Source organism: Xenopus tropicalis, chromosome 8, assembly GCF_000004195.4.
Source record: "Xenopus tropicalis strain Nigerian chromosome 8, UCB_Xtro_10.0, whole genome shotgun sequence".
Lineage (NCBI taxonomy): Eukaryota > Metazoa > Chordata > Amphibia > Anura > Pipidae > Xenopus > Xenopus tropicalis.
In genome coordinates this window covers 13,117,793-13,130,076 of record NC_030684.2, presented here as the reverse complement: position 1 = coordinate 13,130,076, position 12,284 = coordinate 13,117,793, and the positions used below count along the sequence as shown (strand labels likewise).

General features: G+C 44.7%; 1 protein-coding gene across 3 annotated transcripts in view; it reads left to right on the top strand.

The window, feature by feature from the left end:
• Window positions 1-12,284, top strand: part of hmcn2 (hemicentin 2) — an 81,351-nt gene that overhangs the window by 53,313 nt on the left and 15,754 nt on the right. For all 3 annotated transcript variants that reach the window (XM_031891907.1, XM_031891908.1, XM_031891906.1), the window contains exons 33-66: window positions 46-154; window positions 294-463; window positions 667-821; window positions 898-994; window positions 1,112-1,207; window positions 1,415-1,591; window positions 1,703-1,854; window positions 1,939-2,062; window positions 2,224-2,399; window positions 2,685-2,781; window positions 3,067-3,186; window positions 3,275-3,430; window positions 4,118-4,399; window positions 4,535-4,702; window positions 4,866-4,979; window positions 5,066-5,149; window positions 5,261-5,452; window positions 5,708-5,881; window positions 5,976-6,089; window positions 6,187-6,329; window positions 6,485-6,635; window positions 6,724-6,939; window positions 7,036-7,149; window positions 7,268-7,455; window positions 7,549-7,645; window positions 7,943-8,104; window positions 8,182-8,295; window positions 8,411-8,610; window positions 8,696-8,777; window positions 9,035-9,166; window positions 9,688-9,828; window positions 10,405-10,564; window positions 11,705-11,829; window positions 12,088-12,271. In XM_031891907.1, the coding sequence (XP_031747767.1) occupies window positions 46-154; window positions 294-463; window positions 667-821; window positions 898-994; window positions 1,112-1,207; window positions 1,415-1,591; window positions 1,703-1,854; window positions 1,939-2,062; window positions 2,224-2,399; window positions 2,685-2,781; window positions 3,067-3,186; window positions 3,275-3,430; window positions 4,118-4,399; window positions 4,535-4,702; window positions 4,866-4,979; window positions 5,066-5,149; window positions 5,261-5,452; window positions 5,708-5,881; window positions 5,976-6,089; window positions 6,187-6,329; window positions 6,485-6,635; window positions 6,724-6,939; window positions 7,036-7,149; window positions 7,268-7,455; window positions 7,549-7,645; window positions 7,943-8,104; window positions 8,182-8,295; window positions 8,411-8,610; window positions 8,696-8,777; window positions 9,035-9,166; window positions 9,688-9,828; window positions 10,405-10,564; window positions 11,705-11,829; window positions 12,088-12,271 (4,966 nt within the window). The remainder of the gene's footprint in view (window positions 1-45; window positions 155-293; window positions 464-666; window positions 822-897; window positions 995-1,111; window positions 1,208-1,414; window positions 1,592-1,702; window positions 1,855-1,938; window positions 2,063-2,223; window positions 2,400-2,684; window positions 2,782-3,066; window positions 3,187-3,274; window positions 3,431-4,117; window positions 4,400-4,534; window positions 4,703-4,865; window positions 4,980-5,065; window positions 5,150-5,260; window positions 5,453-5,707; window positions 5,882-5,975; window positions 6,090-6,186; window positions 6,330-6,484; window positions 6,636-6,723; window positions 6,940-7,035; window positions 7,150-7,267; window positions 7,456-7,548; window positions 7,646-7,942; window positions 8,105-8,181; window positions 8,296-8,410; window positions 8,611-8,695; window positions 8,778-9,034; window positions 9,167-9,687; window positions 9,829-10,404; window positions 10,565-11,704; window positions 11,830-12,087; window positions 12,272-12,284) is intronic.

The following is a 12,284-nucleotide window of genomic DNA, read 5'->3' as shown; positions in this document are numbered from 1 at the left end:
ATGTGCTAAATATTTGTTATTAAACAATGCGTTTCTTGTGCTAAGTTCCCCCCAAAGTGGTGATTGGTGAAGGCTCTGAACATGTGACTGTGACTGCCAATGACCCACTGGACCTCTCATGTCATGCTACTGGTTATCCAACTCCGACTATCCAGTAAGTAAAGGTTTTCAAACTCAGGGATTGCCCCTCATTGTAGATAGAAGTCCAATTAGGGTTAGATTTCGGGTGAACGCCAAGCTGAAGGACAGTCATGGCTTTCCTCTTGGCTAATGTTCTGTTTCCCTCCCTGCAGGTGGCTGAGAAATAACCACTCTCTTAGCCATGAAGATGGGGTGGAGGTTTTAAATGGAGGCAAAATGTTAACCATCCGCCAGATCCAGCCAGAACATGCTGGCAAATACAAGTGTAAAGCAGAAGGGGATTCTGGGACAGCAGAGGCATGGGTGGAGGTGGAAGTACAAGGTAAATATTCAAGTTATGACTCATGAACAAGGACTCCTAACATCTCCTACATTTCTGCTGCAACATTGATGCTTCTAACTTGGCCTATTGGGGTTCAAGTGTAGAGTTGGAGTCATAAAAAAACATAAGTATTAGCTTGCTGTCTATCCTCAGCATCACAATTCAGATCATTTATTAGTCTCCTCCATCTGTTCCCGTGACAGAGCTCCCATCCGTTACCATTGCCGGTGGAACCACCATGGTTGTCAACTTTCTAAAGAGAGTGGTCCTGGAATGTGATGTGTCGGGCAGCCCGCCACCCTCTGTGACCTGGTGGAAAGATGGATTTCTTCTTCCAGTCCAAGGGCCCAAACTGCAGGTAAATGCACAACATTGATTTCTTCTAGTTGATCGTTGTTACCTTTGGTCTAACTCTTAGGTCTTCTTCTCTGTAGATTGACTCTGTATCTATTGATGATGAAGGAGTGTACACCTGCGTGGCTACTAATTTTGCAGGAGAAGGAAGGCAAGATGTGGTACTAACCGTGCTAGGTGGGTATTTTTTTTGACCATTGGATCTCTGTCCAGTTTGGCACCTCCCCTTCTGGACCACATTGGGCTAATGCAATTGTTGTCTCTAAAGCACCTACTCTATTTGTTTCCATTTAGTGTCGCCAAATATCGAACCATCAGATGTCAATCAGACCGTTATCGAGAATCTCCCAGCATCCTTCGAGTGCTTGGCATCTGGAAGTCCTCTGCCACGTAGGTTTCATGAAGGCTATATGGGTTTATAATGTAAAAGTTGGAGTACAAAAGTGTGTAGGGACCTGAAGAGAGAAATGGGGTTGAAGGATGATCCTGTTTGGGAGTCTACTAATATAATTAGTAATTTGATCGTTTCTAGATATTATATATATGATCTGTGTCTTCAGATCTTGACCAGTGACCCCCAATATCGTGTCTTTTCAGTTGTGTCCTGGTATCGAGGGGAGCAGTTGCTGTCTGCCGCCCCTGGCATCACCCTGCTAAACGAGGGCAAGACCCTGCAGATTGAGAGTGCCAAAAGCTCGGACAGTGGAGAATACCGCTGCGTGGCTTCTAATACCGCCGGCTCCACTGAGCTCCAATATAACCTGCTGGTTAATGGTGAGAATAAAGGCCATGATTATCGAGAAGCAGCTTCTATAGCGGGCAGTCATATAGAGAGCTTCACTAGTGCCAATGGTACCAAATTTCTATTTTTTTCCCCCTTAACAGTTGCCCCCAGAATTGTCTCCATGATGGACTTTGCCACCTTTTTGGTAAATGAGCAAGTGTGGCTGGAATGTAATGCGACGGGGGTGCCGGAGCCAGCGATTATGTGGCTAAAGGACCAAGTCCCAGTTTCAACTGCAATAGCTGGCCTACAGGTTAGTGATTCCGCCTTTCTCTCCTCTCTTCTCTTCTCCAGTTTTATTCTTTCTTTATCACCATTGTCCTCTGTGCCATTTTAGATCATGGAGCAAGGCCGAATCCTATCCCTAAGAGCGGCCCATGTATCGGACTCGGGGATCTATTCTTGTGTTGCCGTCAATCCTGCTGGTGAAGATAGCCATCATATTGCCTTGCAAGTATTTGGTAAGTGCCAGATGTCAGGCTGAATCATCTATAGCCATCTTTCATTCCAGGTATCTGTCCAGACCATATGTTATAAACAACATCCCTGTGTGCCGAGGATCAAGCTTTGTTATGGTAGTACCGGTTACTGACCTGTCTTTGGTATCATTGCTTTTTTGCAGTTCCACCAACTATCATGGGAGAAGAGCTAAACTCATCCATTGCTGTTAACCAGCCTCTCCTCCTTGAGTGCCAGAGCACCGCCATTCCTCCCCCACTCATCACCTGGCTAAAAGATGGACGACCCCTTCTTCAGAGGCCTGGAGTCCAGGTTATAGATGATGGTCACTATCTGCAGGTGAGAGATGGCAGAAAATAAGAGGGTACCAGGATGGAAAAACAAGATAGTAATGGAAACTAATACATAGGATGAAAGGTGTAGGAGCATTTAGCTGGATTTGAATGGAAAGGTAGATATTGTTCCTGGAGATCTCATCTTGGTTGATGAATGGTTGGTCATTCAACACCATAGTCATTCCTGATAAACCAGGAATGGATAGGGTTATTTCATGACTGCAGGGGGGGGGTAAAGGTTGGTTGATTATTGGGTTTTTAGTCTCAACTCTCTGTTTTGTCTCTCCAGATTGACCAGGCTCAGCTGAGAGATGCTGGAAGATACACGTGTGAAGCCTCCAATGATGCAGGACGGACAGAGAAACATTATAATGTCATCATATGGGGTAAATCCAGGGGAACTGACTGCATGTAGCATTATATTAGTAATCTAATCTGTCGTTCTTTCTTATAAGTTGAGGTGTAACGTATTCATAACATGAAATAAGACATGCGCCTCCCTGGCTGTAGGGTTACTTCATCTTCTCTTACCTTCAGCTCAACAAAAGAAAGCTAGTTCAACTGCAGGTTGACAACTCAAGGCCCTTGATTCCAGTTTTGACTTGCCCTATAATAATTGCTCATTAATTATGGCATGTTATTGGTTAATATTTACCTATTTCTTTTTTCAGTGCCACCATCTTTCCCAGAACCCTCTGCTCCCCACCACTCTATAATAGAAGGGCAGCCTGTAAGCTTTACTTGTGAATGCACTGGGGTTCCTCCACCAACCCTCACCTGGACCAAGAATGGTGAGATTGAAATCTGCCCTCCCTCAGCTGAATGCTAGCCACTGGAGTGTGACTGTAGTGACAAGTCATTACATTTGTGTTGGTTTAGGATTACCCCTTACGGTGGAGGATTCAGGCCTGGTTTCTGCAGGCGGGAGACTCCTACAAATCGGGAAGGTCCAGCTGTCGGATGAAGGATCTTACATATGCGAGTGCAGCAACCAGGCAGGAAGCAACAAGAAAGAGTATTGGCTGGAGGTTTATGGTAGGACAATGCTGCTGTTTTGGGTCTTAGTATGCTGGAGACTTGCAATACAGGGGATGTTCCTCTGCACATGGAGCAGAAATTCATCAAGTCCATTAACTCTTTCTTCAAGCTATCTAATATATCTGCCAGTTCCAACACCGCAGGGTAAACATTCCACAACCACCTTTCTTCTAATATTAAGGGATGTCCTGGTCTTCTAGAAAGATCTGCTAGTGAAGAAGGCACCATTAATTTGTTTGTATGGCCCTATACAATACAAAATATTACAGGCATCTCTCACCATATACTGAAATCTCATAGCATCCAAGCATGCTGAGAAAACAAACATGGGTCCTGCTCTATGAAGGTCCACATACAAAAATATGTTCTGAGGTATCTCCTTGGAAGCTTGATGTTTCCACCCTGGTGACCCCTGGCACAAAGCCTTTATTTTCCTTCAGATTCAGCCTCTCGCTCTAGAAGTGACTCAAGAAGTGACCTTCCCCCCACCACCTTCTCCTTGCCTTCACCCTTTCTGGTTGTTTTTCTTGTTGATATTCTTTATATTCTTTATTGCCTCATCTATATCTTAATTTTTTATGCTCCATAGATGCCATGATCCTTCTCCTATAATCTTTCTTTCTTCTTGGGTACCTTTTTGCCCGCCTCTCTAACTTTGATCACTGTTACTTCACCTCCTTTCAGCTCAGCCCATGATCGCTGGAAGCAGCAACACTCCCAAACAATTGATGGTCAACAAGGGCAGCCTGGTCACCATGGAGTGTGTTGTCAGTGGGAAACCATCGCCCTCTGTGACATGGTTAAAAGATGGCTACCCACTGGGAAATGGTCCAGACCTGTTCTTTCAGAACAAGGGGCAACAGCTGACCATTCTGAAGGCACAGCCTTCCCACTCTGGACGCTATGTATGTGTGGCTGTGAATGCAGCAGGACAGACCGACATCAAGTACGAGGTCTTTGTGCAAGGTGAGAATCTGTTGGCCAACAAGGCCAACCAATACATTCTTCTTTTTTACCTCCTCCTCATTTAATGTGTTGTAGAATTCTGAACATTGATGGAACCTCTCTCTAAATGTCCTTGTGTGGTTTTCTCTTTTTCAGTCCCGCCAGAACTCCCCAATACACAGACAGAGCTGCTTAATGTATCTACCTCCCTGCACGGAACATTCACCATTACTTGCGAAGCCACAGGGATCCCACCCCCAGTCATTACATGGTTCAGAAACAATGAAGCCCTGTCGCCAAGGGAGAATGTACACCTCCAGTCAGGTAACTGGGTGCTTTTTGACCATGGCATACTGTCACTGCACAGCACAGGTGCCATTTTGATCTACAAGCAGACACTGAAGGGCAAATTAAGATGCTGGGTCACTGAGACCAAAGAATACCCCTAAAGCTTATAAGAGCATGTGTTCAACTCTTTTTTTGTTAGGTGGAAGGGTCCTTAGGATAACACATGCCCAAATCCAAGATGCAGGACATTACACCTGCGTGGTGACCAACACTGCAGGACAGGCCAAGAAAGACTTCTTTGTGGACATCCTTGGTACGTGGCACCTGTACTTTGTATCTCAAATGTATTCAGTGCAACAAGAAATGTGAATATTAAATGTGACCTATTGTATTATTTAGTCCCTCCCAGTATAGACGGTGAGGATGACAATGACCTGAGGGTGCCCGAGGGACAGTCTGTAACACTTAGCTGCAAAGTTTCAGGTGAGTGTACTGTTGAGGAACATTTTGCAGCATCCTTGTGTATTATAGACTAAGCCACAATAGCCTATGTAATCAATCAAATTAAGAAATTAAAAATATATTTGGTTGCAGGTCACCCAAAGCCTTTGATCACTTGGTTGAGAGACAGCCAACCCGTGCAAAGTGGAGACGAGGTTCTCATTTCTCCTGATGGCTCAGAACTGCACATACAGTCAGCCAATGTCTTCAACGTTGGTCATTACACTTGCATAGCTATTAACTCCATTGCTGAAAGAAGCAGAAGCTATATAGTAACTGTTCTGGGTAAGTTACCTTCACCAACATCAATAAACCATCATCACAAACCATCCTGAACTGCTGTTCTGGATTGCTGACCAACTGACCCAAAGGCCATGCAAACAGGCTGCACATGTAGTTCATGTACTTGTCCACATTGCATTGATCTCTTCATGGAGAACACAGGACAAAATAAACGTTGGCCAGATTCCTTCTAGGTGTTCTGTTCCTCTGTTACTATTGCATATGCACTATAGTATTTATTCTTGGTCCTGTATACAGTGAGTCCCACCATCTCTGGACCCCTCGATGATGAAGCCAATGAAGATGTTATCGTCATTGTTAACAACCCATTTTCACTCATCTGTGAAGCTCTCGGTTTCCCTATTCCAAGTGTAACCTGGCTGAAGAACGGAGAACCATTCAAAGATTCTGATAACCTACGCCTCCTTCCAGGTAAGTGTCCTACAGTCACTGTCCTTTTGTGTCCTAAATAGCTTTGCAGTCACATGTTTATACATGTATCCTAACTTATCCTTGTCTGGATTAGGTGGCCATGGTTTACAGATCTTAAATGCCCAGGAAGAAGACTCTGGTCAGTACACATGTGTGGTTACCAATGAGGTTGGAGAAGCCATCAGGAATTATGAAGTCAAAGTCTTCAGTGAGTGTTCTTGCTGATATATAAGATACTTTTATCATTTATTCTTTCCTAATATTACAAACATTTGTTCTCACATCCCGTGTTCTCCTTCTCTCAGTTCCTCCAGTGATTAAACGTGATGACCCTCATCAAGATGTTGGCATCAAGGAGGTTAAGACTAAAGTTAACAGCAGCCTGACGTTGCAGTGTGAATCCCAGGCGGTGCCGAAACCGACTCTGCACTGGTACAAAGATGGACAGGTCAGAACTCCCATGACATGAAGAATGTATATCCAACAGGCAAAACTGTATCTATGAGTTTGTGCTATGTAGGGCTGGGCAGATAAGAAGCCACATGTTATTTCTTTGATGGTTTGGTCAGTATTTTCAGCCTTTCCATCCATTCCTTCCTGTAGCTGCTGGAGAGTTCAGGTGGTGTCCAAATTCTAAGCGATGGACAGGAGCTACAGCTTCAACCAATCCGCCTGTCTGACTCAGGACGCTACACCTGTGTTGCCACCAACGTTGCTGGTGAAGATGAAAAAGAATTTTATGTAAATGTCCAGGGTCAGTACTAATTCAATGGACTGATTTAAATTCACAAACATCGGTATATAACAAGAATTAATCCCTGCCTTTATGTCTTTCCTCCCAGTCCCTCCTATATTCCACAGGCCGGGGAGCCCTAGTGCCGCCTTTGAGTTGGTTCCTCGAGATGATGATGAAGAAGAGTTGACTGAGCACAGAGAAGTGGTGGCAACCAACCCTATATCTTTATACTGTGATACCAATGCCATTCCTCCTCCCATTCTGACCTGGTACAAAGATGGCCAACTTCTCTCTTCTTCAGATGGGGTGCTGATTCTCCTTGGTAAGGCTCTGCATTTTGATAATGTGTTGACAGCTGAAAAATCCAGTAGACCAGGGAAAGGTTCTACATAACTGATTGTCCTCTCTCTGTCTACAGAAGGTCGTATCTTGCAGATCCCAATGGCTCATGCAAAGCATGCTGGAAAATATACTTGTGAGGCAACCAACGAAGCTGGAGAAGACCGACTTCACTATGAGCTTGTGGTACTGAGTAAGTGCTCTTGTCTTCTAAATAGATTCAAAGGATCATCTGAGTGAACTGGGCAGGCCATATTTTTATTTGGCACTGTTTAGACATTGGTTGGTACCACTATTTTAATCTTTTTCAGCTCCACCAGTCATGAAGGGAGAGGTGGATGAACTGATCCAGGAAGTGTCTGTCATATATAACCAGACAGCAGAACTACATTGTGATGCTTCAGGCATCCCTCCTCCGAGTATCACCTGGCTAAGGAATGGTTTGACGCTGAGCACAGCTGAACGATACCAGATACTGAATGAGGGCAAGACATTGCAGGTATGGCAGCTTATTGGCAAGTTGGTAAACACCTATATATATATGTCTTCAAGGTCTTCCAAGGTTTTGGTTAATTCTTTGTTGAAATTTTAGATCCACAGTGTGCAGGTGAGCGATATAGACAGCTACGTGTGTGTGGCAGAGAATCCCGCCGGGTTTGCCGAGAGGCTCTTCACCCTGATGGTTCATGGTAAGAAAAATACCAGAAAGCAGCTTTTGGTCAGAGATAATATATGAAGAGAAGCTGTTGACCTTGTACTTCTCATGATCATTGGAGGTCAGAGGAGTACAGAGGCTTGAATGGGGTTTACTTGTATCTAAATTCTGCAATTACTAGAATATTTTTTAAATACTGGGTCTGGATTAAAGCAATAGGTTTACAGTTGGTTACACCAAGGTTAAGGGTTTATAATTGTCCTCCATCTCTCTACAAAACATCTCAAGCACTTTGTAATGTCAACTTTCTGCATTTCTTTCTCTGAATCAGTTACCCCAGTCATCTCTGGTCCAAACCCAGAGAACATCAGTGCCGTCCTACAGAGCTCAGTTTCTCTAGTGTGCGATGTCCAGTCCCACCCCACACCAGAGATTATGTGGTACAAAGATGGGCAGCTCCTAACTCCAACTAAAGGACTCCTTATCATGCCAGGTATGATGCAACACTCCACTAGTTAGATGTTTGGTGGGAAAAATGTCTGGCTGCTCTAACACAGAGATGTGTTCTAGGTGGGCAGGTTCTACAAATTGCTCGAGTTCAGATGTCCAACCAGGGAATCTATATGTGCAAAGTCCATAATCCTGCTGGGTCTGCAGAGAAGCTCTTGCACCTTATTGTCTATGGTAAGAACAACTATGAAGATGACCAGTCAAAAACTGTCCAAGAGATGTATCTTAAAGTTCTCCATCTCTCAAGGATGCTGATTTGTAGAGATAATAACATGAGATTCTTGTTTAGTTCCACCTAGCATCAAGGAACCTCCCAATGGCAAGCAGGAGACTGTTGTAAGGCTCGGGGACAGTCTCACCCTACAATGTGAATCCGATGCGCTGCCACGGCCCACCATCACATGGTATAAAAATGGTCACCAGCTTCTTGAAAATGGTGTCGTTCGGATACACGATCATGGACAGCGCTTAGAAATTCTGGATATTAAGGTGCTGATTTTTGGGGTTTTTTATTGTTACGATTGACTTCCCTCTGTACTGTCTCTCACTTGACTGACCATGGACTCCTTTACAGGCATCAGATAAAGGACAGTACACCTGCAAAGTGGCCAATATGGCGGGAGAAGTGGAATTAACCTACACAGTGATAATAAATGGTCAGTATTCACAGTGTTGCACTTGCATTGTGTAGAACAGGGCTGTAGCTCAACAAAAGCTCAGGGATCACAGGATGGACCTTCAATCGAGGTGTTGCATTTCAGCATCTCTGAGGGCCTGCAAATTAATAACTCTAGTCTTGTGTGGTGCTTAAATATTCTCTAGTTACTAAATGTGGTCACCGGGGAGTTGCCCACATCTGTGAAACTGTTCTACCTCTATTCCCTTTTACTTATGTTTATTTCTCCATCCTTAGTACCTGCAACCATTGTACGTCCACAGAATGAGACTATCCAGCTGATCATTGGAAATTCCATTGTCCTCTCCTGTGAGGCTGAAGGCTCTCCTTCTCCTGTGGTAACGTGGCTGAAAGATGGAGAACCTCTTGGTAAGTCGGTAATGTTTAATGGATAAATGGTTACCACTGAGAAACAAGCAATGGACTTGGTCCTAAACATGAAGGTCAATGGGGATCTAGAGGCCCATGTGTTGCTCCCTGATTAGCAATCTGGCCCTCTGGCAAAGAGCCAAGGGATGCCATTGACAGGAGCTTTATATTGGGCACTTATGGAACCTTGTGGACTGTTGATGCCAGGATCTTGAATTTCAGTTTAAAGCTGGCCCGAACTGGCAATCTGTGGGTTCTGGCAAATGCCTGAGGGGCTACTGTAAGATTCCATAGTCACTATTTATTGGGCTGGTGGGGGGCTGTTTGGGCCTCTGTCTATTTTGACTGCTAGTCTGGAACCGGTTCAAATTCCGGAGAGATCCCTTATCTGGCAAACCCCAGGTCTCAAGCATTCTGGGTAATAGATAACAAACCTGTATATTCTACTGATATGTAAACAGTTACTGGCCCTGTACATTATAAGCACTCCATGTCTGTTCTGTCGTGTTCTTAACCTGTAGATTCCGGTGTGTGGGGAGTGGCCATACGAGGCAGTCGGTTACAGATTACCCGGGTTCAACAGTCCCATGCAGGGCGCTATCGATGCATCGCCCAGAACTCAATCTCAGAGACTCATAAGGATTTTGTCTTGTTGGTTCAAGGTAATTGTCTTTGATAGAAGGCTGTAATTAGGGTTGCTACCTTTTATAGCAAATAGCGGCCTTTGGGTTAGGTTGTGATGTCATTTGGGGGTGGGGCTATGATGGGCAGACTGGGTGGGGATATAGGTGCTGCAGATACGGGCCCATAATGTAATGAACTTTGTTTTGGGCCAGATCATATAGATGCTGATTCTGTTCACAGGACATTCCTTCCCATGAATATAAATATGGCAACTCCCATGTGTACAAATGTAAATATACAGAGAAAGACTATTCTGTGGCCATGGTCACGCTGTAGTGTCTATTTAAGGGGAGATAAATTCAAGAGAGCTCCTATTTATTATCTTGTATTTGCAATTTCCTATTCTATTTCAGTAAAGACCATTTTCATTTTCTACCCGAGACTCTCATTTACGCAGGGCCGTGGCTTTCTATTATAATGCAATTACTCGGGTTCGGCTCTATCAATCTTCATTATATTTTCTTTCCTGATGAGCAATTCTATTGCTTCGCAGACATTAGGCTCAGTCTCTTAATATTCTCACTTCTTTGCATTAACTCCTTCGGGCCGTTCAGTTGCTCCTAGAATTTTTGGCTCGGAGATGCCAAGCGAGCATAGCGTGCCAGAGAAGCAGGAGGTAAAACTGGAGTGCAAAACCGAGGGAACCCCGGCACCCCAAATCTTGTGGTTTAAAGATGGAAACCCTCTGGATGTGACCTTGGTTCCTAACACTAGGTAAGCTTAGACAGTTAGTTTTTATAGGGGCTGCTTGAAGGGTCTTTTTTTGCTATTATACCATTATACAAGCCTTCGGGTCGGAGAGGGGGAGGGGGCGTCACATGGGATGGGAAAATGGGTGGAGTGGGTGGGGAAATTGGTGGAGTATAGGCGAGTCTGGCCTTAGAAGGGGTAATCCATCAGTGGAGAGGGTGGAGGGACTCTGGAGGATGAAGTGGTCTGTTCTGGACTTAAGGTGGCCATACATGGGATAAAAGCTATCGATAGGCCATGTTGGCAGCTTATAGGCCCATGAATGTGGCCTTCTGAGGGGCTCCCTGACCAATATCTGGCTGAAAATCGTTCATATTTAAGGAATGCGTCATATTTGATAGTTTTGCCTACCTCAAGGTGGGCATATCAGTAAAAGATCCACTGGTCTGGCAACCTCACCAAACAAGTGGATCTTTACACATATGGTCAGCTTTCCATTCGCACTTACCATGGTGTCAGTCCTCTTTGTGTCTCAACAGATATGGCATCATCAAGCGACTTAAAGTGGCCATACATGCCCACATAATCAGCCCTTTCAGCAGCTTATCTGCTAGTGTATGGGGCTGGCCAATGGGCCTACCCAACCGATATCTACCCAAAAATCAGACAGACAGACGTCAATTGTGCAGGTTAAGGTCCCCATACACGGGCCGATTCTAGCTGCCAATATGGGTCCCTTAGACTAATTTGGCAGCTTATCGGCCCTGAAATCGGCCAGATCTTGATCGGGCAGGTTACAAAATCTAGTCGGATCGGGGACTGCATGGGCTCATTGATGTGGTCCCCGGACTGACTTTGCCTATACCCGTCGTTATAATTCAATCGTTTGGCCCCAGGGATTGAATTAGCCTGAATTCTCCCAATATCACCCACCTGTAGGTGAGGATATCGGGAGAAGATCCGCTCGCTTGGCAACATCACCAAGTGAGCGGATCTGAAGGTGTATGGGCACCTTTAGATTTTCTTGCTGGATTAAGGACTGCATTGGCTCATTGATATGGTCCTTTCCCCCAATGGCCTCTATCCCCATCTTGTGATCCAATCATTGTATGGATATATGATGCTAGCACTGTTATGCAACTGACAGATCTCTGTTTTATTTAGAGTCTTTCAGGATGGAAATTTCCTGGTCCTAAGGTCGGTACAGGCCTCAGACTCTGGCAGATACACGTGTGTTGCACGGAACAATGCAGGAGAAGACACCAGGGTTTATGTCTTAAATATTTTGGGTGAGTGCAAAGAAAGACCATGACCCATGAAAGAATATTCTAGGGTTTCCATTGCATCCTTTACTTCCACTTCTGCACAGAAATGTCCTTACATTCTACTTATAATACTATTGTAAAATATAGTGAGATGCCCAAAATGTCTGTGTTGCTATGGGTAGAGCAGATGTTAGCACACCTGACCTCCAAGAAGCATTTCATAAGGGCTGTAGGACCCAGGTATTGCTCAGTCTAAATAATATATATTATTCTTTTCGACAGTTCCTCCAATATTTGAATCAGGGTCCAACGCGTCCGATGTCCTCAGCAGCGTTCCTGGTGGCCAGGTGACCCTGGAATGTCATGCCAGTGGCTCCCTGCCTTTGAAGCTCAGCTGGTTTAAAGACGGCCATCCTCTGTCTACCTCACGATATGTCAGAATCGCCTCTGGAGGACGTATTCTCCGGTAAGAGAAACAA